General features: G+C 43.0%; 1 protein-coding gene across 2 annotated transcripts in view; it reads right to left on the bottom strand.

Moving 5' to 3' along the window:
- Rassf6 (Ras association domain family member 6) overlaps positions 1–27,263 on the bottom strand; it is a 39,389-nt gene extending 12,126 nt beyond the window's left edge. The window contains exons 1-4 of one of the 2 annotated variants that reach the window (XM_038320246.1): positions 27,054–27,263; positions 18,837–18,935; positions 3,118–3,196; positions 1,325–1,467 (exon numbers count right to left, since the gene is read on the bottom strand). In XM_038320246.1, the coding sequence (XP_038176174.1) occupies positions 1,325–1,467; positions 3,118–3,196; positions 18,837–18,901 (287 nt within the window). In that variant the 5' untranslated portion in view covers positions 18,902–18,935; positions 27,054–27,263. The remainder of the gene's footprint in view (positions 1–1,324; positions 1,468–3,117; positions 3,197–18,836; positions 18,936–27,053) is intronic. The other variant, XM_038320254.1, reaches the window with a different exon arrangement.
- Between the last annotated feature and the right edge of the window lie 672 nt (positions 27,264–27,935).

Below are 27,935 nucleotides of genomic sequence, written 5' to 3'. Positions count from 1 at the left end.
GGGAGAGCGGTGAGGGGAGGCAGATGGGGTGAGGTGGTTGTCACACAAAACGTGTGCAATCTATTCAATTCATTTGATTTTAATCCCCCTCACCCACGCTTCCTTTCCCCATCTATCATATTTCCATATCCCTCCTTCTCCTGCCCCTCTACCCCTCTCTCCTCTCTCTTTTCTTCCCCGCTTTCTTCCTCTCGGTGCTGAGCACTGGGAAGCAGAGGACAAGATGTGTAAAGTCCAACAGACCACATGCCCTGGAGGTGCCAAAGAAAAACTGTCAGTGTGCTCGGTAGGGACTGAGGGATCAGGAGAAGGCTTTGAGGGGTCGAGTCAGGTAACTGGCTATTGATGAGCAGGCTGCCTTCCGGGCTGGCAGAATGAGGAAAATAAGAAGCTACACTACATGTTTAAGGTATTGCAAAATGTTCAGCCTTGTTCAAGAATGAGGTTCGAGAAATGTTGGAAAGGTAAAATCATGGTGGGTGGGCCATGGGTACATCCTCTAAAGTGGTACCTAATTTTTCTTAAGTGCTACCAAAGATCAGACCATGCAAATGGACCATTCTGGTAGCTGTCTCTCCATTTTCTCCTCTGGTAGAACTCTAACTCTTCCAGTAATGGGTGGGAGGACAGGAGGTGTGAAGAGAATCGTAGTGGTCCAGATGTCTCAGGAGGGAAGGGAGATGGGAATGAAAGACAGAGAAGAAAGGAAGCCACGTCATTTTACGATAACTAGATAGATATTAATTTTCAAGAAAAATTAGAAAGGATAATGACAGAACGCCACCCAAGTCAGACATCCAAGGTATAGTTGCATCCACCCACCAGGGAGCTGTTTTGTGCAATGCACTTCAAATGCACTTTGCTGTGCTCAGCTAAACAGTTCTGCTTGTTCTGGACACGAGCAGAATTCAGTCTCCTCTCAAGAAAACAAGAAGAATCCTTTGTTCCCAGGAGTGGACAAATTTAAGCTTTCTTCCCTGTTTTTGATGGTCAGGTCGTGACTATTCAAATCTTACCTTTCTATCTTGTTTCTTCCAATGAGCAGATGCAGTCTTCTGGGAAAAGCCCTGGGGCAGAAGGGCCCATGAGCCTAGGCTCTGAAGCCTGAGGGACAGTCCCTTTGGTGCTGCCAGGCGGTTAACTAGGGATCATGCATAAATTCATGTAACCTCAGAGACACGGTCTCCAAATATCCAGTTGATGGCAATGATATGAGACTGTCTGTAAGCACTCATGCACAACTATAAGTAACCCATGCTAAGAGCACAGACCACGAAGGCAGACAGCGAGGCCATCTAAGGAATTACAAGGGAGGACAGCTTACCCTTTCCTGGAAAATGTTTCTGTTGCCTTCAACAGATCAAAAGAAGAGATTTGCTTCTCATCTTGTATTTTCAGCTGTATGGGTCGTTTCACTCCCCAGAAAATGTCCAGCATCCCTTCAACAATCAGTTGTCCATCTTCAGTCTAAGGAAGAAGCCATTATCCACAGTAATTGTTTTTGCATCATTTATAGAAAATTAAATGCTTAGCCAGGTGGTGGTGGCACACGCCTTAATCAGGAGGCAGAGGCAAGTGGATCTCTGAGTTCAAGGCCAGCCTGGTCTACAAGAGCTAGTTCCAGGACAGGCTCTAGAAACTACAGGGAAACCCTGTCTCGAAAAACCAAAAAAAAAAAAAAAAAAAAAAAAAAAAAAAAAAAAAAAAAATTAAATGCTTTAACTGAACATGTAGAAAACAAGTCTGTAGAAGGTATTTTTAGGTTTAAAATCTCCTGGGATGGATTATTTGGCTTCTCAGCCTATCTGTACCACAATTCTAATTTTGAAATAGCCATTTATTTTTAAAACAGTATACCTGACAAAATAAGCCAGTGCCAATGGACACAGTGCATTAAAGGCTTTCTGAACTCTGGCCCTTGGATTAAGTGGTATTATATTGCTTTAGTTCCATTTAATTTAAAAGGTATAGCAGATTTAAAAACTATTCTGAATTAGAAATCAGAATAGTTACTAAAAGCCTTAGTTGTTTGAATTAGCAGGAATAATTTAAGTCATAAAATTATGTAGAACAAAAGAAAGACTGCTTACTAGGGGAAGGTGGTGGCAAACACCTTTAAAATCAGCAACCAAGAGGGGAGTCAGAGACATCATGCTCTGGCCTCCTCATGTGTGAACATGGTACATATGCTTACACACTTGCATACTCATGTGCATGTAGTACACACACACACACACACACACACACACAAAATTAAGAATGTATTTGTGAAAAAATAATAATTTCTGAAGTACTCCTTCAAATGGAAATAGTATATATAACAAAAGGAGTAAATGTGTAAGTGAAGAAAAATTAGCAAATGGATATAATTTATTTTGCAAATACCTAAAGAAATAGGAAAAACAAAGCAATTCTCATACAATTTATTTTCAAACCTATCTTCTCTTTTATATTTAATTATCTTTTTATTAAGCAATATATTATTGTTATAGAATCTTTGAAAGTATAGAAACTAGAAAGTTATAAAGTCATTGGTTATTATGAAAAGCCAACTTTTAGGCAATTTAAATTGCAGAACTATTTCTCCAACATTTTAATAATAACATTTAAAACTTGACATTATGAGATAGCATACATTGGCTGGAACTGAACTTGTTCATTTTAATGAACAAATCAAACTCGACTTTATAGATCCAGCATGACTTGTTATAATAACACCACACTGGTGGATAAAAGCATACCATCGTATTTTCTCATGGCAAATGGTGTCACAGTGCACCCTTCTCCACACACACGTGGTGCTTCGAAAATAGTGGACTTACTGTTCATAACATTATCCATTATTGAGACATACTCCATTTTAAAACAGGAAGCAAGTGTGCTCTTTTTTTTTTTATGCTTTCCTGCACCAAAAATGCTTAGAAACCTGCAGGCATGCCAGAACTACTATTTTGTGAATTAGTCTAAACATGAAAAATCAGAATAAATTAGAGAATTACCTGCTTCTTTAGACCATGTGTCCCTAGGTTCTAGACTCCAGCTCACCCTGATTCAGCTACATGCTTAGAGAATCTGTTTCCTATGAATCAAGCTGTTGCATTTCTTTAGTGGGCTTACCTGTCCATACAAAATATGCAGATTTTTCTGGTTTTCATAGAAAACATTATAGGCCTCCAGTAAAGAGTTAAGTTGTTCCCTAAATAAATAAATAAATTAATAAATAAATGCAGTTACAATCAACCTTAAGCCCTAGATTGTGAAACACAATAATAGTACTTTAGTTTCATAAAAATGCGAGATGACAAAAAAAGCTTCTGAAGAATCGATATCATTCTGCCATTTTAATTTAAGGTACGCCAAGGGAATGAGAAGCACTCTTAGACCATGAAGACATTTTAATATGCTCACTCATAAATAAAATGTATGTGGTGGGGGTGCCAGAGGGCAGCGAAAGATGTGTGTGTGTGTGTGTGTGTGTGTGTGTGTGTGGCTGGAGAGCTTGTTTGTTTCACAGCAGATAGGCCCCAACACTAAGCACCTAATGCATGTGACATTACGGTCCTCTTTGACGTTACAACAATGGTCAGCCAATGGCTTAACTAATGTTCGCTGCTCTAGAGGAAGCTCACTCAGATGACAGGTAGATACGGTGGGGACTCTGGTTCCTGCCATGTCTCCGCCCTTCCAGAGGGCAGTCTTCACATCTGGAGAGGCTTACCACCTCACCTAGATTACAGAAATGGCCTCCTACAAGGCTTCCAATGTCTCTTGTGCATTCTTGACAACAGAAGTTATTTTAATATGAACCGTTAAAATAATTGGCCAATAACTTGGCCATCTTTCTCCTTTGCTCAAAATTCCTCAATGTCTTCTCAGAATAGGATTCAACATCCCATTGTCATGGCGACTTGAGCGACTAGGTTTGGTTTAGTCTTCTGTCAGTCCATCTATCTCCTTCCTGATCGCTCTTCCCCACACTTTCTGGATGTCTCTTGAATACTCTGGGTCTTAAGGCTTTGAACTTGCTGATTGCTCAACTAGAATGCCCTCTGCTCCCCTCACACTGCTAGCTCAATCATTTATCTTCTTCAAACATTTAATCAAACGTCACCTATGGGGACTGGAGAGATGGCTCAGTGGTTAAGAGCACTGCCTGCGCTCCAGAGGACCTCGGTTCTTTCTCGGCACTGACATGTTGGCTAACAACTGTTCATTACACCAGATCCAGAGGACCCAATACCCTCTTCTGCAGCTTCCACAGACAATTCATGCACCTGGTGCAGAGACATACATGCACGAAAACACACATACACATAAAATAAAAGCAAAATCCTCCACCCATTTTTTAAAAGCCACCTATGTAAGGAAGCTTTTTTGACCACCCATTCTAAATCTTTGCCTCTCCCAACATTTCATATCTCACATTCTTCCTTCACATCCTCTGAGGTATCCTCTAATGCTCTATAAATTTGATTTGCTGCTTTACTCCTGTTCTCTTTCCCTTCCTTTCTCCTCTTTCTTTGTTTTTTTTTTTTTTTTTTGAGACAAGGTCTGTAATTCGGGTTGTAGACCAGAAGCCACCTGCTTCTGCTTCTAGAGTGCTGGGATTAAGGGCTTGAGCCATAATGTCCTGCTATAAATTTGACTTTTCGATTGTGTGCTGTCTTTTTGACAGAATGAAGATCCTTGAGGGAGGGGATGGCTAGAAGTTTTGCTCAGATTTTCTGTATCCCTGTGTCTCAGTCAGGGTTTCTATTGCTTTGACAAAACACCATGACCAAAAAGAAAGTTGAGGAGAAAAGGAGTTATTTGGCTTATACTTCCACATTGCTGTTCTTCTCTAAGGAAGTCAGGACAGGAACTCAAGCAGGGCAGGGTCCTGGAGGCAGGTGCTAATGCAGAGGCCACGGAGGATGCTGCTTACTTCCTATAGCTCACGCAGCCTGTTTTCTTATAGAACCCAGGATCACCAGCAGCCCAGGGATGGTCCCACCCACAATAGGCTGGCCCTCTCCGTTGATCACTAATTAAGAAATGCCTTACAGCTGAATCTTATAGAAGCATTTCTTCAACTGAGGCTCCTTCTGCTCTGATTACTCTAGCGTGTGTCAAGCTGACACAAAACCAGCCAGGACACCCTGGTAGTATTGGTGCAGAGTAGGCACCCATAATAAAATAAACTTTGGTTCAGTAAAATATCAGAATCTTCTCTTCCTAAAGATAAAGGAGATAATGCTTGTTTAAAGTAAATCTATTTATCAAAAACTACTCTATATCATTTAATTTAAAATATCTCATTGTCCATATTTCCTTGATCCTCAAATACCGTTGCCATTCACATAAGCGCACAGGCTCAGTGAGAGCAGTCAGCTCGGTATTGCTTACTGAATTTTCCTGATGGTTAGGATAAATACTTGTGCATCGTAAGCTGATGTTCAACAAACACTCACCGAACACTGAACAACAGGCTTTACGCACATTGTTTCTACATGTTGGAGTCATATAACCATGCTTTTTGTACTGACTTTTCCTCACTTGCAATTCCCAATGTGACATTTCCAGGGGTCCATACAGTCTACACAATGGCCACAGAAGGAAATCCCAGTGAAGGCCTCCAGGCCACCATTCCATTTCCAAAACAGCTTAAAATTTTAATATTAATGAATATTTCTGCTCTACATTTCTCTGGCTACACTGATTTTGTCCCTGGGGGTCATGACTGTGAGATATTACCTTAACATTGCCCTCCCAAGAGCTCTTTATGGGCTCTCATTCTCTATGCCAGAGCAGCACAGAGAAGCGGCAGGTTCACTAGGGATGCAAGTCCCAATGTGCTGAGCTCAGAGCACCATTATGGAATTGCATGAAGTTTTATAATCTCACCTCCTTAGCTTCTGCTTCTGGCCAAACCCTAATTTGTAGCACGGCACAAGTCTTTGGAGCGTCATTCGGGACTAGGCAGTAGAAACGTTCAGTTGCTGAACAGACTCTGACCAAATCCTCTCACACCAAAACACATCTCCAAATGACTTGGGGTGCTGACAACCCCTGGCCCTGGGATGCTTGCTTTAGTAAGTGAATTTACAATGGCATCTAGTCGCACTAACGCATTTGCTTACTGTCTGTGGCTGCTTCTGAGCTCTAACTGCAGCGGAATGTCTGCGACGGAAACCATACAATCCACACACTCTGAAATAGTTATAATTTGCTCTTGGCAGAGGAACCCTGCCAACCCACACTCCACTGTGCAACACGGGGTGACAAGAGACCACAGAGTTTTCTACATTTACCTCACCACAAGCGGGATCTTTTTTTATTGAGTTGAAGGATTTTGGAGCATAGAAGAAGACTTTAACTCAGGAAACTAAAGCATTTAAATTAATTTTGCAAAGCTAGTAGTAAAAGGTAAAATCAGGAATCCTAAATCTAGAAGTTATGTGAAAAACCATAGCAATGGTGAATGTATTCTACAAGGTTTTTTTTTTTTTTTTTAAACTGTATGCATCTTACCAGAAAGGGGATTTTAGAAGATGATTAGATATGGGTCCAATGAAGGAACAGGTGTGCACGACACTGGGAAGAAAGGTGAACCTGTGATGCATGGGGATGATGAGTTGAAAAGAGGGGCATAAAGAGATAAAGAGTTACATCCATTGGTTCTCTGTGTCTACTAACTCAAATTAAGCAGGCTAACAGAAAGGCTGAACTTAATGACCCTTCATTCACTCTGTCAGCATCACTGAGTGAGCAGTCGAGAAGCCTCAGTCATACATAGAAGATGAGCACAAGATGGTCCCTGTGGTGAACCGAGGTGGGCAATACCTAAACTGGAAGAGCCTACCAGGTCAGGCAAACACTAATAAGAACATATCAGCATTTCTGCAGTCCGTGAGAGCTGCTCAGAGCCAAGCATGAACCGGGAATTTGTAAGAGTGAGCACTCTAAGAAACAAGTTCCTCCTCTGGGAAATGGGAAGCTAGTGAAGCTCTAGGAAGACAGACCAGCACTGAAGCCAGCAGGTAGGGAGCTGAAGACATAAGCGTAAGGCAAGGAGGCAGCAAGGAAGCTTGAGAGATCATAACGCTGAGGAAGCAAGAAATGGAGACTGCTCGTTCATTTCCTGGCCACCCAGACCCGAATAATCACACAGAAACTGTATTGATTACAACACTGTTTGGCCAATTAGCTCAGGCTTCTCATTAACTAATTCTTAACATCTTAAATTAAGTCATTTCGATTCATCTGTGGATTGGCACGAGGCTGTGGCTTACTGTTAAGGGTCCAGGGTCTGTCTCCTTCGGCAGCTACATGGAGTCTCTCTGACTCCACCTACTCTCTCTCTATATCTCTGTTTGGATTTCCTGACTGGCTTTACTCTGCTAAGCCATTGGCCAAAACAGCTTTATTCATTATCCAATAAAAGCAACACATATACAGAAGGACATCCCACATCAGAAGAGGTTCAAGAACAAGGCTGGTATCCAATGAGAAGAAAATTGAATGTCCCATGTGTATGGAATGATCTAGAGTCTACAATGAGTCTAAACTAACTTCAGTATAGGATTTATAGCTAGATGAGAAGTCTTACTGGGGTTGTTTGTTTGTCTTGTCATTAAAAAGAATACAGATTAAATATACACTGTGCCTTGGTAGTGGTAATTTTAGCAGAATTTTAAGAACCCACTTAAGTGGACCCATTCTTACCGAATAAATAAATAAAAACAAATTGTGCCTCTTTCTCCCTCAGCTCCCAAATACGTATGTCCCTTCTCAACACAGACCAGTTGGCTAGCACAAGCCCTCAAACAAAGCCCTCAAACAGTAGCGCAGAAAAGGGCTACCCATCTGGTCCTTTCTCATGAACTTGGGATGTCTAGAAGACACAGAGACAGCAAAGAAACAGAAATAAGATTAAAACACATTTGAATGAGTCATCAAATCTTGCCTTTCTGGGAAAAATTTGTGAGATTTTTGGAACATAAAATATTAAATCATAGTACATAACATGAGTTTTTAAGAACATCTTCACATACTATATGAAGGGGAAGGTGTTTTTACTAGACTGAGAAATGCCAAACTTCTATACAGACTGAACTTCTAACTGAAGGGATTCATGGGACCATCAGCTTCTACCCAGGAACTGGCAAAATCCAACACTGACATTGCAGGGTAGGGATACTGGGAAGTGCTGATGCATGCTCAGAGTTCTCTAGCATGGGTTTTGGAAAACAGCAAGCCAGAAAGGAATTGGCAAGGGGAGGAGGGATGCTCAGGGCACCTGTTCCTCTAAGGCCCTGCTTGGCTTTAGTGAGTTAAAAGCCTACGTGGGTGAACTGTAAGATGCTAAGGCATATATGTGAAGGAACTGAAATACTAAGGTGTACTTTGTACCTTGTGGCCAGAACTGTAGCTGCTCAACAGATGGGAGCCACCTACACTCTGACGTGTGCCATCGATAATGACCCTAGCGAGAAACGAGTTCCTCTTTCTTATCGTACCTCAGCTGTCTAGAGGAAGCACTTATTTGATTTTGTAAACTGTAATAATCACAGGCAAGAGGCAGGATGACGTCTGGGAGGGAGTTTAGCTTCCTATCCAGAGACACATGGATCTCAAATCTGAGTTGCAGTATAATAATAATAATAATAATAATAATAATAATAATAATAATCCCCCTTTGCTTTTCTGATTGTTCACAGCAGCATTACATGGCTCTTCTATGCTTTTCCTGGAAGCCAGTGAGCCCTTTTCCATTGTCGATCCTTATAACTTGTGCCCAATGAACAAAGTACAGAGATTGTCACATGCTGTAACACAGCATAACCTTCAGAGTCTACCATGTACCTAGTAATGTCCATGGCCATGCTTGGCTGTGCCCCCTACGTCGCTGGCACTCTCTGAGAGGCGTGTTGAAAAGTGTTGATGGTTCCAGTGGTCGCTGAGCTGCAGCCTGAGAGTGGCATTCTTTGTGGATCCTCCCAGGTTTTAGAGCAGGACTGTTTTACCTGAGTCTCTTCAGTACACAGGGCAGAAGAAAAACAGCCCCCACCCCTTTTTTTGCACATTTAGTTTTCTTTTCTCCATTGACTCTGTTCATAACGTTAAATTTTAGCAGTGGGATTATTTAACAGTTTTATATAGTCAATTCAAAATCCTTAATTTAAAATATTCCATATGCTTTATAAAACAATTAGAAATTAGGGGAAGGAGAGATGGCTCAGAGGTTAAGGGCTCTACCAGAGGACCCAAGTTTGGTTTAAAGCACCCATAGAAGGTGACTCACAGCTGTCTGTAACTGCAATTTCAGGGGCCCTGAAGCCTCTGGTCCTCACGGGAACCTGAGTACACACACACACACACACACACACACACACACACACACACACACAAACCTAAAAAGCAACTAGGAATTAAACATAAGGCATAATGAATTGACTGCTGCCGGGATTATTATTTTGTGGGTTGTGATGCTGCACACTTTCCAAGCTGTGCATTTAGTGTTTAATGTATTCATAATTTTTCATAACTGACATTCAGATTTCATAGTATAAATGGTTGCCTGCCTCTGGAAAGGCACAATCAGGAAATACGAGAATAACAGAAAATAAGTCCTTATTAAGCCAGCTAATGCTGACGTCACCCTAAAGCACTGATGTCCGCAAGCACTCGGAAAATTCTCGGAACCCACTTTATCCTTCCCTACTATCCACTGTAATCCTGGAATTGAAATCGCAAACTTTAGCAAGGCCCTCCAGAGAAGAAACCTTGGGGGTCAGGTCTCCTTGCCTTGGGCCTCTTTTTCTGGCTGCTTGCTGTTGAAGAGAGAAAGCCTCACCACCTGGCAGACAGACCTTCCTCAGCTTAGCAAAGTAGGTTAGTCACATTTCCATTGCAAATGAAGGGATTGAGTTCCAAGCCTAAAAGCTGGGGCAGGGGTGCTGAGGGGGACAGAGCTGGGGAGAAGAGGGCCATCTTGACAGAAGCAAATTTTGCCTCTCTGGACGGCAGAGTCCTGTGCTGGGGTATGTGCATCAAGCCTCTGTCCTCTTCAAAGAGGAAGAATTCCTGGCTGCTCAACAAACTCCATGCTAGAGTAATAGGAGCTGGTTAGGGGTGGGGAGGTGGGGAACTGGGTGGTAGATGAAAGAAAGGCTCCAGATGTTTTAACTACGCAAACTCCACTGTATGAGAGGCCTCTTGCTACTTGGAACCATGTTACTAAGCTGTACAAGGTGTGGACAGGATAGAAAGATGAACCACTTATTCTGTAGCCCAGGTTGACCTAGAACTCAGGAACCTCTGTTGCTGCCTCCTCAGTTTTAGGCTTTTAGGCCTGGGTCTGACCCTCTCTGTCTCTCTGTCTCTCTGTCTCTCTGTCTCTGTCTCTCTGTCTCTCTGTCTCTCTGTCTCTCTCTCTCTCTCTCTCTCTCTCTCTCTCTCTGGATTTTAGAGACAAGGTTTCTCTGTGTCACATTTTTGGCTGTTCTGAAACTCATTTTGTAAGTCAGGCTGGCCTCAAACTCACTGAGATCCACCTGCCTCTACCTCCCAAGTGCTAGGATTAAAGGTGTGTGCCACCACTATCCGTCTGGGCCTGACCATTAACAAAAGATTCCTTTCAGAAGAGTAAACATCAGTATTGGAAAATGTTGCCTGCTGGAGGGTTTTCTATCCATCAAAGAGAGGGGGCACCCGCTCACTTCCTTTCATGTTTAGATTCTAAAGTTTAAGATGAAAACGTTAACCTGCTGTCCAGCTGGCCGCTGCAATGACAGGCTGGGCAACAGATCTCATCTTCTGCCGACACAAGCAGCTAAACACCTGTGGCAGCTTGGGCTGTCAGTGGGCAGAGGCCAGAGCAAAGGCAGGCTCCGCCTCGCCATCTTCTCCTCTGGTCTGAGACACCCAGCAGCAGGGCTGGGTCACAGTGCTGATGCTCTTTATACATGAGAGCCAACACTCATGCTCTGATGCCAATCCAAAGGGAAGACTTGATGCTTTTGATCAATAGACTCTGTTCCTTGTCGGTGCTGTTTTGGGAGGGGACAGAGTGAGAAGCACTTGGTGGTGAAGAAGCTCATGTTTTGAAAGCTCCACAGACAAGGAAGCATGGCAGACTGATCAATGTATGAATGCCACGAAACCCAGCAATCCACATGCTAAATCCAAGTTTCTCATCTTTGAATGGACAGCAGCATGGCCTACAGAGCTGGCAGAGATAAGACTGCTGAGCTGTGCCTGCCAAGCTCCTAAGGGAGAAGGTCTGGGGTGGGCCATGAGAATCTGCATTCCTAACAGGTACTCAGTGACTCTGGTGCAGCTGAGGGATCCTGATGTGGGATTCTCCTCTGTAGGCTGTGAATACGTTTTATTACCATTGCTTAATAAAGAAGCTGCTTTGGGTCTGTAACAGGGTTGAATAGAGCTAGGCAGAAAAACTAAACTGAATGCTGGGAGAAAGAAGGCAAAGTCAGAGAGATGCCATGTAGCTGCCAAAGGAGACAGACACTGGACAACCTTACTGGTAAACCACGAGCCTGTGGTGACACATAGATAAATAGAAATAAGTTAGTTCAAAATGTAAGAGTTAGCTAATAAGAAGGCTGAGCTAATAGACGAAGCAGTTTTGCAACTAATATAGTGTCTGTGTGATTATTTTGGGTCTGCACAGCCGGGAAATGAACAAGCGGTCTCTGCCAACAGGATCCCGCTTTTGGATCCACTCCTTTACATCAACACTGAGAACTCAGATAGTATTAGCTTCTTAAAAGAGGGGGAGGTTTTCTACAGGGAGATTGACAGTTTAGAGATGTAGTCATTCCGACTAGAGCTACACTGATTATGTCTAATGACTCTACACATGTATGTACATTAAGCATCATCATGCTACCCTCGTTATGAAAACAGCATCTGGGGATGGGACTTGTGAAGTCAGAGTCACGTCTTGAGTAAGGTCTGCGAGGTGGCCGCTCCTGTACTCATTTCTATCCAGGGGACTCTGGTGAGGAACTAAGGAACAACAGGTACTGGAGGAGAAGCAAGGCTCAACCTCAAACAAAGCACTGGGGCTTTGATGAGAATTGACTTTCTAACAGGGGCAAGGAAAGAAAACAAAACAAAACACCAAGAAGTCCATGTGAAGGAGGGTAAGATTTCTGAGAGGAACACATGATTCTGTGGTATGGAGCTTGGGAAGAAGATGTGAGAGAGGCGGCTCAGGAAGGCTGGCATGGTAAACTGAGGCCTCGAGAATGGGAGCACACAACCAGAGGAAGAGTGAGTGAGAGATTCCAGGCAGACACACACGTGTCCTGAGGGCAGGGCTAAACTTGGCACTTCTGAAAGGTGGGTAAAGAAGGGATTCGAAGAAGCTGTAGAGTTCCTGTGAGCCTCTGAGGCTAGACTGAAGGGTGGACATCTTGTTCTGAGCACAGCAAGAAACCTTTGGAGGGTTTTAGCAAGACACAGGGGCTTACATAAGACAGAAACATTTGGTAGCTCAAAGAGAACAGGCCTCAGGGGGAGGCTGTTGTAGTTGCCCAGGCCAGGGATCAGTGGCCTTCAACTGTGCAGGGCTGTTGGGGCTTGGGAGTGGAGATGATGAGCTGGGAGAAGAGTCCAGAGAACGGTCCCAAAGGATGCTTCCCACTCACCCTGGTGCACACTTATATTTCAGCTTTTTCTAAAGCAAGGCTTCATGGAAAAGTTTGAAAAAAAAAGTCACTTGAAAAGTAAACATGGCTGTGCCACACATCACTGGATATTGTTTGGAGAGGCACACGTGTGTTGTGAAACAATGTCCTTTGTGTGTGGAAGGTGAGAGACTTTGTGCCTACTAGGAATGCAGACCAAAGGTGGCTTCACACTCGGACGCCCTGCTCATTTTGGTGGGGGAAGCGATCCAACTATTCTATTAATGAAGTCTTCCACTTGCCACCCGGAAGCCCTCCAGCCTCACAGGCCTGTGAGAGTCCTGCTAGAAGGTAGCTCTCAGGCCACTGACGTGATCAGGGGCTGCTGGTGTAAGCAGACAGGAGCCCCAGTGGGGGCTTTCTCCCCACACAGCCTTACGGCCATGGCCACTGAGCATTACCGCCACTGTAACTGGCTTTGCTTTCAGGACTCTGACTGCTGAGTCTTCTTGTTTTCAAATAAATACACTAACCAACTGTCCTGCTGTTCTGAGTAACACCCAGCTGTCACTCACACGATGTCTACTGAGCGTCGAACATGTCTGACCATATCACCTGCTTCACTTAACGTCTTTAAGTGGCTGTCTGCCTGTCACTCACACGATGTCCACTGAGCATAGAACACATCTAACCAGACCATCTACTTCCCTTAGCATCTCTAAATGTCTATCTACAGCTCTTTGAGAAAACCTTCCACTCCTTATATGGCACCTGGTCCTGTGTGGTCCCTCTTCTGCTTTCCTTCTTAGTGTCCTTGTAAGAGAGACTTCCAGGTCTGGAGAGGTGGCTCAGAGCTTAAGAGCACTGCCTGCTCTTCCAGAGGACCCAGGTTTGATTCCCAGCACTTAATCATGGCTTATAACTCCATTCCCAGAGAATCTGATGTCTTCTCCTGGCCTCTGCAGGCATCAGGATTGTATGCCGTGCACAGACAGGACATCCGTGTACTATAAATGTCTTTCATGTGTCCTGTACTGCAGCTGGTGGAATGATTTGCTTCCTCTAACTCTGGCCACTGGATTCGGAGGCTTCCTGCACCAGATACTGCTTGGCCCTAATTATCTAAACTGTCCTTAGCTCTCCCCTTAGTCAGATCTCAGTATAAAGTCTGTCCTGGGTCTCAGTCAGGGAAGGTTCTCTCAGTTTGTTTTGCCTAAAGAGCACAGCGGCTGAACCAGCTGGGAACTTGGACATGAAGATACCTACCTGATGTGGGATTTATTTCCCTCTCTATGCTGTGATTACCATTAATGAATAAACGTCTAAGCTAGCCGGGTGGCTGGGAACCAACAAGCAGCTCTCTCCTCCAATACCTACCCCATCCCCAGTAAAGACCCAGGAACTCCCAGCAAGGGCTTGGCCTCTGGGCAATTTTCTGGGCAAGTTGAGAGCTGCAGTGTCAGACAGCAAGCTCCTTCTAGAAGGGTCCTGCTTTATCTAAACACCCTAGCTCTTCTTCTAGCAACAGCTTCTGGCTCAAGGCACATTCTCAAATATCATTTGTTTAGGGAATAAAATATCTACTCTGGGGGCTGGGGGGGGGACACAGATGACACCATGCATTGTGACACAACACAATTGGTAAGACGTCAGAGACTCAAGGAATCCTATGCAGGCAATAAGCAGAGGGGCGGAGTGTTTGAAATTTGACTTCAGAGTGGAAAAGTCCCTTGTATCTTGGAAACATCTTGTTTTTTTGAACCCGCTGAAGTGACGGATGGGTGGCATAGCAGATAAACCGTGCTGGTGGCAGCAGGGGGACTGCCATTGATCCACTGACTGAGGACTGACAGCTTATGCTTTGGGGAAATATTGGCTACTAAGAACATTTAAAAAGTACCCTCTTCCCGCCTATCTGGGGACATTCTGTGCTATCTACCATACAGTCCATATGATCATTCCGCTTTTTTAAGTAATAATCTTTTATCTTCACTAGATTATAATCATAATTTCACAGACAGTAATACTGTGAAAATTTTAAAACAATCCCTACATAGGAAAATGTCCATGTTTTAAGGAAAATGATTCAAGCAGATGCTTCAAAACCTTTGTCTCTGGTTCATTTTAAACTCTTGACCCTATGAAAACCTTTAGAGAGGCCTTCTGTATCCTGGTCAAACCAAGAAGGGGCCTTCCTGAGAGTAATGCATCTCCTTATAGACCTGGCTGGCTAGGGCTCAGTGTTCACTCCTCCATCAGAGACAGGAGACTCTGGACTCACTGTCTGTCACAATACCCTCTGGCTTTCTGAGTCAGATAGGAGGCAGCCTCAGGAACACTGTCTCTTTGTGTATAATCTGTACTTAGAAATAAATGTGGGTGGCTGGTTCTTTTGTCTCAGCGAAGGGACCCAGCCAACATGCCTGGAAAAAGCATCTCTGAGGAATAATGTACTTCCTGCATAAACGCATGATGTCACGCCCTTATTTTACTAAGGGCAGGCAGGAATGCACACGCACACCTTTAGGCCTCTGGGGGTTGATATCAGGTTCTGAGAAGCACAAAGCCTACCAGGTTCTGAAATTTGATCTGCTTTTGAAACTGGATCGAAGGCTTTGTTTGTTTGCTTCAGATATAGGGTTGGTGTTTACTCCCTTCCTGATTGACAAGGTAACTTGAAGGTGCTTTGAAAGCATCCAAATGGAACAGTCTCTAATCTGGAACATTTGCATGGGCGTCCAGCACAGTGGGGACTCCAGGCAATGAAGCAGCAACTGGAACCATGGTCACTGGAGCTTGAAAGAAACTAACGCCAATGCCTGTGAGCCAGAAAGTCTGGAGAACAAACTGTCACCCAGTCCTAAGAGTACGCTGACTGTGAGACCATGACCTCAGGACCTCTTGCTTATATGTTAATTCTCATTAAATGTGCTGAAACCAAATTTTCAATTAGTTAGATATTGCTTTTTCATAATTTAACACTTCCTGCATTTCGGTTCAGGAAAATGAAAACACCTCAATAGTTGGCAATTTCTGTTTTGTTTACTACGATGCCTAATGTAGTCAGGGAGCTGGAAAACCACGTAAGCCAATACCAAGTGGAAGCTGTTTGCCAGCTGTGTATACACTTGATACCAGAGTTAGTGAGCAACACTATTATCATTTTTGAAGACAGTTTTGCAGAGATTTCTTAAGGTTTCTGGAGTTTTATGATGGAAAATTAGAAGTTGCCAGAACTCCATCCCTTCTTCCTCTGAGCAGCTCAGAGTTCAGTAGGTTGGAGAGTCACCTGACCAGTTCTGGGACAGAGCTCGGTGTCTGTACTGTTGGTGAGATTCTGATTCACCATCAAGAGCTCCACAGAACACATGTTCAAAAGTTCTATCTGGATGTGCAGTGTCTGTGAATTCTGCTGCTTCCTGAGGATACTCGGTCATGGAGCGCTCTTAGAAGCATGTAGAGAGCCACGGCCTGAAAGATCTCCTGGACTACGGAAGACAAACTCTTATGCTCTTCAACTGACCAATTCAAAGACAAAAGATAAAGGCCATGACAATCTGAGCATCTTCTTGGAAACATCCCTGACAATGTGTGGTTTCACTGTGACATATTTCATTGCAGGGAAATAATACCGTGGGAACACACACAAGTTTTCAAAATGCATTCATTTTTTCTTCTATATTATAGCTGAGTGCTAGAAAAAGCTTGTCAAAATATTTTCAGAGATGGAAATATTAATTTTACATAGTAGACATTAAGGCTAATATATAAGAAAGACAAATGTATAGGTGAGTTAAATAAACCTGTCCTTTCCCTCCTCTCAAAAAAAAGAAAAAAGAAAGATAGAAAGGAAGAGAGAAAGAGAGAGAGAAAGAAAGGAAGGAAGGAAGGAAGGAAGAAAGAAAGAAAGAAAGAAAGAAAGAGAGAAAGAGAGAAAGTCAAGTGCAGTTTGGCTGAGGGCTATGGCAGTGCTCTAGAGCTAATTATGCATGACCGTTTTAATAATTTAGGTCAATTTAAAGTATTACCTATTGCCAACACTTTTCTAATTGACTTTGATTTCTTTTGCTATTTTTTCTAGTATTTGTGAAACCAAAGATTGTGCATACTTGCATTTTCTTAATATGTTCTGAAAGTGTTAAAACGAGCATCCATGTGTCACTTAAAAATCATTTCATACACTCAGATTTTCCACCCGGCCAACTTCATAAAACATATGCAAAAAGTAGGCAACTCTTACCCTCAAGCGATTTACATTTTACCTAGTATAACCAAGGAAGAGAGGCCACGAGACCTTCAGCTGTTGCTGAAAGCAGATGTTTTTAGAGAGCTAATTTAAAGAAGTAACCTTACCTTACTTGTATACATTGACCCAGGGCTATTTTTCTGCCAACCAGCCTTAGGTAGCAAAGCAAAACTACAGCCATGTTGAAGACAGAAATCAGGGAATGGCTACAGGGTGTGTCTCTGTATCGCTTCTGTATTATTGAATATATCATTCAAACATTTTAGGAAGATTTCCATTGGTGGCATGAGGAAATATTTATAATCTAATGATGGGCTTGTAAAACAAGATACAGTGTGGTCTCAGTTATGTAAAATGGAATCTGTTTAAGGTAATAAATATGCTACAATTAAACGGTACTTTCCCTGAATGTTTGATCTGGATAATTTTATTCTTTCAATATGCATATTTTAAATCTCAGCTTTTCTAATTCTGTGGGAGCAACATAAATATGTGAAATATGGATCAAGCTAGCAGCATAAAGTCTTTGGCGCTTCCTTTCCTTTGAGGGCTTTGCTAATCTCATCGGGCATCTCAGCTAGGCAGTCTACTCCAGCCCTTGCTCTGCCTTTCTTGCCGCCATGGTTGAGGACACCATCATCTCCACTTTGAATGATCGCTTCTCTGCCCCTACACAAGCCCTTCTCCAATGCGCTCCTCAAACAACAGCCAGACCAATGCTGTCCCTGTGTATACACTATCTTCCCATGGCTCCTCACCTTATTTGGTGGGAAAGGCCAAGTCTCACAATGGCCTCTGAAACACCATGCATTCTGGGCCCCGTGGGTCTCTTATATCAGCTTTGTTAGCTCTCTACTTCAGTTCCTCTCCACTGGCCGCTCCAATACTGTCAGTGTGCACCTGATTCAGAGGAGGGAGGCTCACATCCGCTTAGCTGAAGGTTTTTCTTCCAATCCTACATCTTCACTAAGGGCTTCCTTGAATACTTCCTTGAGTTAGCAACTCCATGCCTGTCCACCTCCAGATGTTTTCCTCTTTACTTGCATGGCTCATTTATTTCAGTATTTATGTTCATATTGACTGTGCCCCGGTCCCTTGAAAGTAAGGGTTTCGTTTGGTTCTTTGCTGAGTGCTCAGTGCTCATTATAGTCCTTCCACACTGAGTAGCTGGCAACTGTTTAAGCAACAAAAAAGGAGACGGCTTCCTTTAAGTTGCCTGCTCATGTTTTCTGCCCTCTCTTCTATTTCAGCCTTATAGTGGTGGCTTTTGGCTGCACCTGTGCCCCCTTGCCTTGCTACTCTGTCCTACAACATTGGCATTTCTCACGTGACATCCGCTGCTCATCTCAGCCCCTGTATGGCTTGGGGCATGTTTTGGTACCACTTGAGTCTGAACTACCACTTTCTCTCTCCCAGGATCTGCCCTGGCCTGGATAGGGGCAGCTCTCACCTTTCTAGTTTTTAAACTTCCATTGTTCACAGCACATTAGAGGAGAGGATGCTACTTACTGTGTGTTGGAAATTAGGTAGGGATATTAGCTGTATCTTATATAATCTCATGTCAAAAGAAAAGTGGAATGTTTCAGAAGCAGAAAGGCAGAAAGAGAGCTAAAGACTGAATACGGGATTACTGGCCACAGAGCAGACTCTGCGTGTATTAATATCATCCATGAGCTTGATCTTCTTAACTCAGACTTCACACACGCTTGAATTGTTAAAACTGAAGCAGAATTTTCAATGAAATCAGACAACTGCAAACAAAATATGAGTGGCTCCTCCATGACAGGGTATGGTTTAGCAGTCTCTAGGAAGATATTTTATTTTCTTATCTAGTATCTTACTTAGTCACTCACAGCACTGATCTTGTGGATCATAGGTCACGCTTAGAAAAGACTGAATGGCATTTCTACCAGTGACTCGAGCAGACTAACAGACCATATATATAGGTATATGATTACCTGGTTATGAATGTCCTCTCATTGACAAAGATCCAAGAATGGTACTGGGGATCCATCATTGTCATCCTTTCCCCCTTTCCAAGATGACCTGAAGATGCCCTAAAACATTAGAAAAGTATTAATATGCTGCTGCGGGGAGACACCCCTAAGTTAGTTTTTCTTATTTAAACTGAGTATTTGTTTATGTTCCTATGAGGCTGGCGCAGACTAACATACCATATAGGTGTATGAGAAGGTTTCAAATCTCTGCCAGTGATCACAGACCTTCTACTGTAGCCACCTGATCCAAAGTGGCTGGACACTGGATGAGGACCAGATTCCAGGCACTGAAGTCAAGTCTCAGCTTGAGAGCTGACTAAGAATAATGTCATAGCCTCCAACTATCCTGCAGGCTCTGGAGCCTGAGATCAGATACCAAGGATCACCTCTATTACGAGTTCACATATATGGCATCAGGGCTTAATCAGAAATGTTAAGCATATTTTCTGCTTGGTCTATTTCATATAAATGCACACGTAATTATTATTGTTTTGAGCCTGGAAAAGACAAGCTGGAAAGGAAAGCTCAATTTTCTGAATAAAAAGAACCTATATGGGATTCTTTTTACTTCCATAGCAGGTTGCTTGGGTAGGGTAAGAAGAGTGGAATATGTTATAAGTCCTAATTTTCTGGGATACCAGGAGGGAAAGAGGAGGAGGAGAAGGAGGATGGTTAAAAGGTATTCTACTAGTCTCATGAAATCCTGCTGCGGCCTCTTCCTTCCAGCACTTGGCTGACCTCAGCAGACTTCTTGCATCAGACTTTAAACTGGGTACTTTACAGCTCCTACCATTCTGACCATCACATTGCTTTCTTGGTGCCCACCTTCCCGGATTTCATTCTCAGTACCCACAGCCTACGTCTCTCAACCTTTACATTTTCCTTACTTGTTCTCAAACCTATCTTTACATACTCAGCCCCGGAGCGTGCCTTCAGTGACAAGCCGTGTGTAATGAAATTTCATAGCATCAAGTCTCCCCTCATCATTTGGTTTGACCACAAGGTTATCTCCGCCTCAGGTCCGGATGTGTCTCCCTCATACGGCCCCTTTCAAGTCTCCCCAGGCTGCGTTATCTGCACCACTCTGGCCATGCGTTTCTGCCTCCCAAGTTGTCATTACTGATTTATGTCTTATTTCCTTTTCTACTGCCCTTGTTCAATGTGAGAATGTCTCTTCGATGGCACATCATTGCCCAAGGTCTGTGTCATGGAAGACTCATGCTAGAAGGGATAAAATCCTAGCTGTGATCTTCTCCATGCTAGGCTGCCTTATAACAAAGACATAGTTTGCCTGAGAGCCTACCAAACTTCAGTCACCCATTCCCAAGATTTGATTGATCTGGATGTCTGGTCACACAGACCTTGGTCTAGCATTTAAACCCTGAGTTTTGCTTATATATTTGTTTCATTTTTAGAACCTACGAAAACACATTGCAGGTGTCCCACACCAAGATCCTCCTGTGATGATGATGTGACCCAAACACTACCTTTTCCCTCCTGGGTCAATTTATGGGTTATTTACCATCTATGTAATTCTCCCCGCCCTGAGCCTCTCCTTTCACATTTAAATCATCAGCACTTGGCCAAACTGTCCATTTTGTTTGCCTGGAAGAAGCGTTAGATGAGATGGGTTTTCTCTTCCCCTGTGTGATACACTTTCTCCTTAGGCTCAGATGGAACAACAATGACTTTGCCCTACACTTTCTTGCCCCCTCACAGCTCTCAGTGTCTTCGTCTGCTCTGCTCACTGCTCTATGTCTTTAAGTACTGGCCGGTTGGAGAGTCTAGCCCATCTTCACTTCTCTAGCTCTATCTCCTAGCAAATGAATCTGCTATCCGCTTAGCTCCTGCTCACTTCTAGATCTGTTACCACCTAAATTCTATTAGGATGCCTAACCATCTTAGGAGCAACATGGATGTGAGAGAAGCATCACTTCCTCTCTGCTCCAGTATTCCCTTCCCCACAATTCTTTCCTATATGTCCGACCAGGCACCCAAACGAAGTCTTCATCCTAGTCTTCCCCCATCATAAGCAGACCTAAATCCACGTGTAAGTACTCTTGGACCGTGCTTCTAATATACAACCTGAATTCAGGATCTAGAGAGCTGCCTTGCCCACTCTTACAATGTGAGGACCCAGAAGTCGCCACCTATAGGTGGCAAATTCTCACGGGAAGATTTGGAAGTGAAGAATATCATGGCAGTTCCGCTTGAAAGCCAAGTAAGAATGAAAAACGTTAGGCTGAAGAATTATTGCAGTAGCTTTCCTATCAGTTCCTTCTCTGTGTTTTCATACAAATCTAAAATACCATTATCTTAGAGGGTAAACAATTAGGAGGGCCAAGAGATCACTGTTTGCCCGACTGTGATCTGCGCTAAAGCACTTTGCAGACAGGTTCCTAAGACTCTGGCTGGTGACTCCTAGGAAAGAAGGCAGTTGAAGAGAATTTAATGGATAAGGATTTAAAAAGTGTGCTCATAAGGTAGGAAAAAATAACTGAATAAAAATAATATTGAACATGTATGATCCGAAAACTGCCTAAAAATGTTCAGAGAATTCCAACAACTAAAATGTAAGAGAATGATTTGGTAAACTCTCAGAGGTTTGTTTACTCGGAGCAAGCAAAGTGTGGGCCTGTAAATTCAAATAGTTTTCTCCTTTCTCTTTTCCTAGACCTGTACACCATGACTCAGCAAATCAAACCCTACAGAGCTCTGATGAAAATCTTCTAAGTTGGTAGGGCTTGATGGGTTTAAGGTCTGAATCGGTTATCACAAAAGCACAGGAAGGAAGTAATAGAGTCAGAAGCGGCAGAGATAAAGACGATGGAGGGAAACAAGAAAGGACTGAACATCTAGAACTTTCTGAGGTCATACCTTGGGCAGCCAGTTCTTCAGTGGAAGACAATGCAGTGGGGCTTGAGAAGGAAGATGGTTGCTACAAACATGCACTTTGCTTGGACAGTGAATCACTGTCACCACCAGGCCCAGGGGCGAGAGTTGATTGACTTAGTTAGGTATAGAATATGAGCACTGGTTTAATAAGTTTGGTTATTTGCTTTTCCATTTTGCCCCATAGGATGGATTTCAAGAGACAGAAAATCTGACAGGGCAATCAAGTCTTAGAGAGCCCTGGAGACAACACGCAGGTTTAATTAAGGGGAGCCTGGATGGAAAAAGCCCAGAGAAGCTGGCAGATGGATTTGGAGCCCTCAGAGATGGTGACAGACAGCTCCAGTGTGTGGGCTGCCCTAGGACCTGAGAAAAGAAAGAAGAGGCCTTTGGGGTTCCCTTTCCCCCAGCTCTGTATTCCTGCTTAGATGTGAGCATGCCTGGATCTGCCAGTTACCAGAATGAGGAAGGTGGGGAGAGGAGGAAGAGAATTCAAGCCCCAGCGAATGCAAACAGACTAGTTATTTCAAACATCTTTCAGTGCCCAACCGTGGGTGACTTCAATGGTTACTTAGTTAGAGCTGGAAATTTTGGTTCAGTCCTTTGAATATCCAACCATCTATTTCTTGAGTGTCTTCCCTGGGCCTGTTATCATGCAGGGCACAGAAATGTGGCCTGGATCGGAATGTATAGCCAGTGGGTCAGGTTCTTTAAAAAAGCCAAGTAGAAAACCAAACCAAAACAACATCGCTAGCTCCTCAGGCCTTGTATGGCTTTTGAACTTTCATAGTGAATAATTACCCACATCTTGCTAACCACTCACCTGCTCTCTTTCCTTTTTCCCCCCTGAAGTTGACTAGATTTTTTCATAGCAGGATGATTACCACTTCATTTTTCAATATTTAGAGTGAGTATATGAAGTGTACATGTAAAAATCAATAAAATATTAAATACACTCAACCTATAGGGAAACACTAAAGTATTAATAATTAAAATTAAGTGCTATAAGAGGGTGGGTGATTTTCCTTTTGATTGTATATGTACCTTTAAAAAACATATGTAGGCAACTTATCTTATGTTATACATGTGGCCATAATAAAAGTAACAATGAAACAAAAATAAACCCAGAAATATCACATGGAAAGGGCATGTGTGTATTTTAATTATGAGGCAAGATTACTTTAAGGATGATAAACATGGCATTATTTTTCAGAGAAAACTGTTCTAGCATGGAGAAGCAGTGAGGATGTGCAGATAAGTATTTGGCCCTAAAATAAAGGTGGTTTCTCAAAACCTGGAGATGGGAAGAGTAGATCAGCTTCCAGCTAGGGAATGAGATGTAGCTAGAAGCCACCATCCAGTTTTTGAAAGAAGGAAAAGAGTTCATAGAAACCCGGTTTCCAGGAAATGCTTGGCTCCATATTTTTCTTTTCTACAGTGCCTTGTTTGTAGAGATGATTGACAGTTGTCTTGGAACTTCTATCTTCCTTCCTCCACCTCCTAAGAGCTGAGATTCTCGGTGTGTGTAACTACACCTGGTTTTACATTCTTAATTTCAACTCTCGAATTTAAGGGAATATTAAGCGGTGTATGGATCAGAAGACCAAATTCTAGACCTCCAAATGAGTACTTCCAAATGAGTAAGCTCTGGCTCTCAATTCATATGACATGCCAATGGAAATGTGAGATGTCTAAAATCTATTGCATATTTCCATGGCACTTATGCAATGCACTCTGTTCTTCTTGGGGTGCCTTGGGGAGAGGAGGAAAGTGGGCTCAGAGGGGAAAGCAAACTGGTGTCATTACAATCAACTGGGGACTCCAGGCATCTTGTTCCTCTTAGTTGGTCACTGCTGCTGTGGTGGGGCTCAAGGACTCTCTGCTCTAGCTGAGGCTCCAAAAGGAAATCCCAAAGTTGTCCCAAAGTTCATGACTGACTTTTCCTGTTCACTTACTGGTTGTACAAAAATCAACACTTTCTCTTTTGAACCTCCATCGACTGGACCCTGAGTAATGATGAACATTTCCTTCGACAGAGTCCTGACTGCTTTCCATAGGAGACACCCCTCTGTCCAGCTGCTAGAATTGTGGTACCAACTGCTATGACAGCACTATAGTTGACAGCTTTGAAAAACACAGATAAACGTTTGCACAGGGATAGTTCTCTACCATAGAGTTTAGTACAGAAGATAGTACTGAGAAGTACTTTATCAGAAGCTTTGTTTTCAGTACTTGAATATTTCATTTTTATTTTCTAAACCCATTTTTCCTTTGTTTTATATTTTTTGAGATTTTCATACATAAGTATTGCATTTACATCATTTCTATCCACTCTCTTCCTCTAATTTTCCCCAAGCTACTCTCTCAAATTCATGATCTGTTCTTCTCTAGCTATTGTTAGACATGTGCACACACTGTACACATAACACAACCTGCTAAATGCATTTAGTGTCACTTCTATTTGCAAGCTACCCATTTGATAGAGTATTAATATCCAGAATATAGAGAACTACTAAAAAAAAAAAAGCCCAAAGAGTCAAGAAAAAAATAACCCAACTGAAAAACAGGCTACCAATTTGTCCGTTTGCTTCCTATTGCTGTGGTAAACACCATGACCAAAGCAAACTGAAGAGGAAAGGGTTTATTTCAGCTTACAGCTTCCAATCCATCACTAAGGGAAGTTAGGGCAGGAACTCAAGGCAGGAACTGAAGCAGAGACCATGGAGAAGTGGTGCTCATTCGCCTGCTTCCTAGGGCTGGTTCAGCTTGTTTTCTTAATAGACCACCCACAGTGGGCGGAGCCTTCCCACATCAATCATTAATGAAGAAAATGCTCCCACAGAGTCTCCTACAGGCCAGTCTGACAGAGGCAATTCCTCAATTGAGTGATACTCCCTCTTTTCATATAGATCTAGGTTTGTATCAAGTTGAGGAAAACCAGCTGTACAAGTCCTCCACAGAGAGCTCTCACAGGACAAAACGAAAATGGCTAAAATACATCTTTAAAAGTAGTCAGCATGCTGGCCTGGAGGGATGGCTCAGCTGTTAAAGGCTAGGCTCACAACCAAAATTACAAAAGCAGTCAGCATCCTTAGCAACTAGGGAGATGAAAACTTAAGTTACTTTGAGATTTCCTCGTATTCTAGTCAGAATGGTTGAGATCAGAAAAACCACTGACAACGGATGCTAGCGAGAATGTGGGAGAAGGGGAACACACGTTCACTGTTGGATGGAATGCACACGATGCAGACACCCTGAAAGTCAGTGGGGAGAACTCGTGAAAAGCTGAAAGTCAAACCACTACATGGCCCAGCTAGCCTCAGAATCATCCATCTACACTGTAATCAGGGAATTTATACAAGGAAATGGACTATTAGCATTAAACATCTTGTTCAGTAATAATTATATTACTCATTTTAGGAAATTAAAATAAGAGTTGAAGATAAAACACTTAATGATGTTATTTGCTTTATATATTATGTATGTTGAACATAATTAGAAAAGTTCATTATTTCTTAAGCACCCTGGTTATTTTTCTCTCTGATTGATTAAAACATTCTATAATTTATAATAAAGTGTTCTACACCTCAGGAATAGCAGATAAAATTATTTGTACTCCAAGACAGCTTAACTGAGAAGATTTACAGTTTTTACTTGGTTACAGAAATTAATCTCAATATTAAAATATTAAATATAGTCAAATAGATTTATTTTAATTGGGATACTGTTCTGTATATTGATAGAGCTACTAGGAAATAGAAAAATCAAATACTTTAAATCATATTCAACAATTTATATTCAATATAATAGGTTAAAATGTTTAGTTAATACTCTAATTTACTCTAAGTGAATTTGATTATTTTATAGGCTAAACTGCACTAGTCAATGTCAACAGCACAATGAACTCCTGTTAGCTTGGCTTTAAGAGTTTATCCATAATTTTTCAGTCAATATCTAATTAAAAGTGCACAGGGAGATTAAAATTCTATAATGAAAAAGAATATTTAAGTCAATGATGATTTTTCTGTCGAGATTCACTGCAAACCATTTAGCAACATTCATAAAACTAACAGCAAGAGCCCCCAAAAGTATCCTTTACAGGATACTTTATAAAATAAAGCCACTTCCTTGGCATTTAAGTTGCACCGGTATCAGATTGTTAGAACATAAAAGATCACCATCATTTGATTGCAAACCATTCAATATGTGTTACCATAGAAGGGCATGGCCCAGATGGTCCACTTTGATGAAAATCGTTCAAACACAGTCTTTCTTGTGGAACTTAAAGGCCAGGGCTCTACAGAACGAGATAGACAGTAATGTTTTTTTCACTGCAGGTGTTCTGCTTCCCTAGAAATAAATTCGAGTTTCACAGAATAAAAATGAAGAACCTGTAGGTTTTTGGCCGCCAGGTACATTAAATACTTCGATGTGATGAGAAGCGAGGTGGTTTCGCAGAACTGCAGAGAGCTAGCTGATGCTTTCCCGCTGTTTCCAGCTGGGTCTGAGATGCGTTGTTCTCTTCTAGGGTCCCCAGAGTCTGGTGTTGTCTGCCTAGTCAGGTCAGCTGCCCCTCCCCACACCACCCATTTTACAGCTGTGGACTTGTGGGCGGTAATAAAAGGTGCCATTTGTGGAATACCTGCTACCTCTTTATCCCCACCTAAGCCCCATGTGACAGACAGGATCCTGCTTGTTTTATCCGTGGCAGACTTTTGAGGCTTAGACAGGGGACCTGACTTTGGAAGTGACAGGCTAGAAGTAACAAACACAAAACTCTATCCTAAGACTCCCCGGCTTCAGAATCTCGATGCTAAGGCACGGACGGACATCTATGTAATTAAGGCCATTCTAATCACTGTTTGGTAAGGTCTTCATTATATCCCAAATCGCTTTCATTGCCTTGAGGAAACGAATATTTAACTGAACCCTCAAGTCAAAGGATCTTTCCCTTATGATGAGGTCATTCAATACACACTTGAAATGCTGAGGCAACGGTGTCACTGGGAGTCTAGAAATTTGCTAGGGTAGGGTACTCCTGCAGCTTAGGTAAAGTCAATGAGCTGGTTCTTTGGGAAAGGAGAGGACAGGGTGGCCTCTCTGGTATTCCAAACCTTCTTCCCCACTCTCCTCACAAGCTTACCTTGTCCAGGAAAAGAGTATTCTGAGAAAAATTTGACTTACGACCAACTCACACCAGGGTTGGGGTTGCTCTGATGCACGTACCCATTTACCCTTCCTGGCTATGGATTCCACTAAGGGCCCCGCTCTCAACTTCCCGCTCACCTCCAAGTTCACCTGCAAAAATCACGCCGGGCAGAGGAGACTCCTGTGATCTCGCTGCACGGAGCCTGATGTAGGCGAGTGTCCCAGGCTGTCGTGGGGAGGCGGAGCTGCTTGCGGGTGTCCCGGCGTCCTTCTCACTCACCTGCTCCCGGGCTGAAGCCGGCGAGGCGGAGGGCGCATGGCTGGCCCCGCGGGGCTGCTCCCGGCACGGTTGGCCAGCCCCAGCCGCAGTTAATTATTACTCGGGTGCCCATCGCAGAGGGGTGTGAGCAACCTGAGCCACGCCCAGCGCCTCAGTGCATGTTGGGAGTGTTTACTCCGGCTTCCAAGGCGCCCGCAGGTACGCCGTTCTGCTCTAGGTCACCGTCCTGCTGACGTTGGGGACCTTTGTCAGGAGCGGCAGGTCGCATGATTTTCGGCAGCCACCTGTGCTGCAGATAAACGACTGCAGCGATTACTCTGCGTTTTGGTTTTTGAAGAGTTAATTCGCCTTTCAGTTTGATGTTTCTTCATTTTCTTTTCCCTGGTCTTGGCTTTCCCCATTCCTTGCCAGCACCGTTGCACCAAGGCATTTTCTTTTTCTCACACCCTTAGGGTGCGCAGGAGCCTCCCAGGCAGCTTGCAACACCAGTGTGACTGCCTGGCCCGACCACCTGACTTAGTGGGTCTTGGGACCGCCTATTTGTATTATTATTATTATTATTATTATTATTATTATTATTATTATTATTATTATATTATTATTATTAAGCCCCACAGACGCTTCTCCTAGCCAGGATTTCATCTACTGAATTGGGTGTGGCAAGTTTACTTTTTCTCAGTACCTTCAGTTTCAAAAGGAACCCAAAAGACTAGCAGATAAGAGACGTTGTGAAAATAGTG

This window comes from Arvicola amphibius, chromosome 1, assembly GCF_903992535.2.
Source record: "Arvicola amphibius chromosome 1, mArvAmp1.2, whole genome shotgun sequence".
Taxonomy (NCBI): domain Eukaryota; kingdom Metazoa; phylum Chordata; class Mammalia; order Rodentia; family Cricetidae; genus Arvicola; species Arvicola amphibius.
This window is presented reverse-complemented; position numbering and strand designations above follow the sequence as displayed.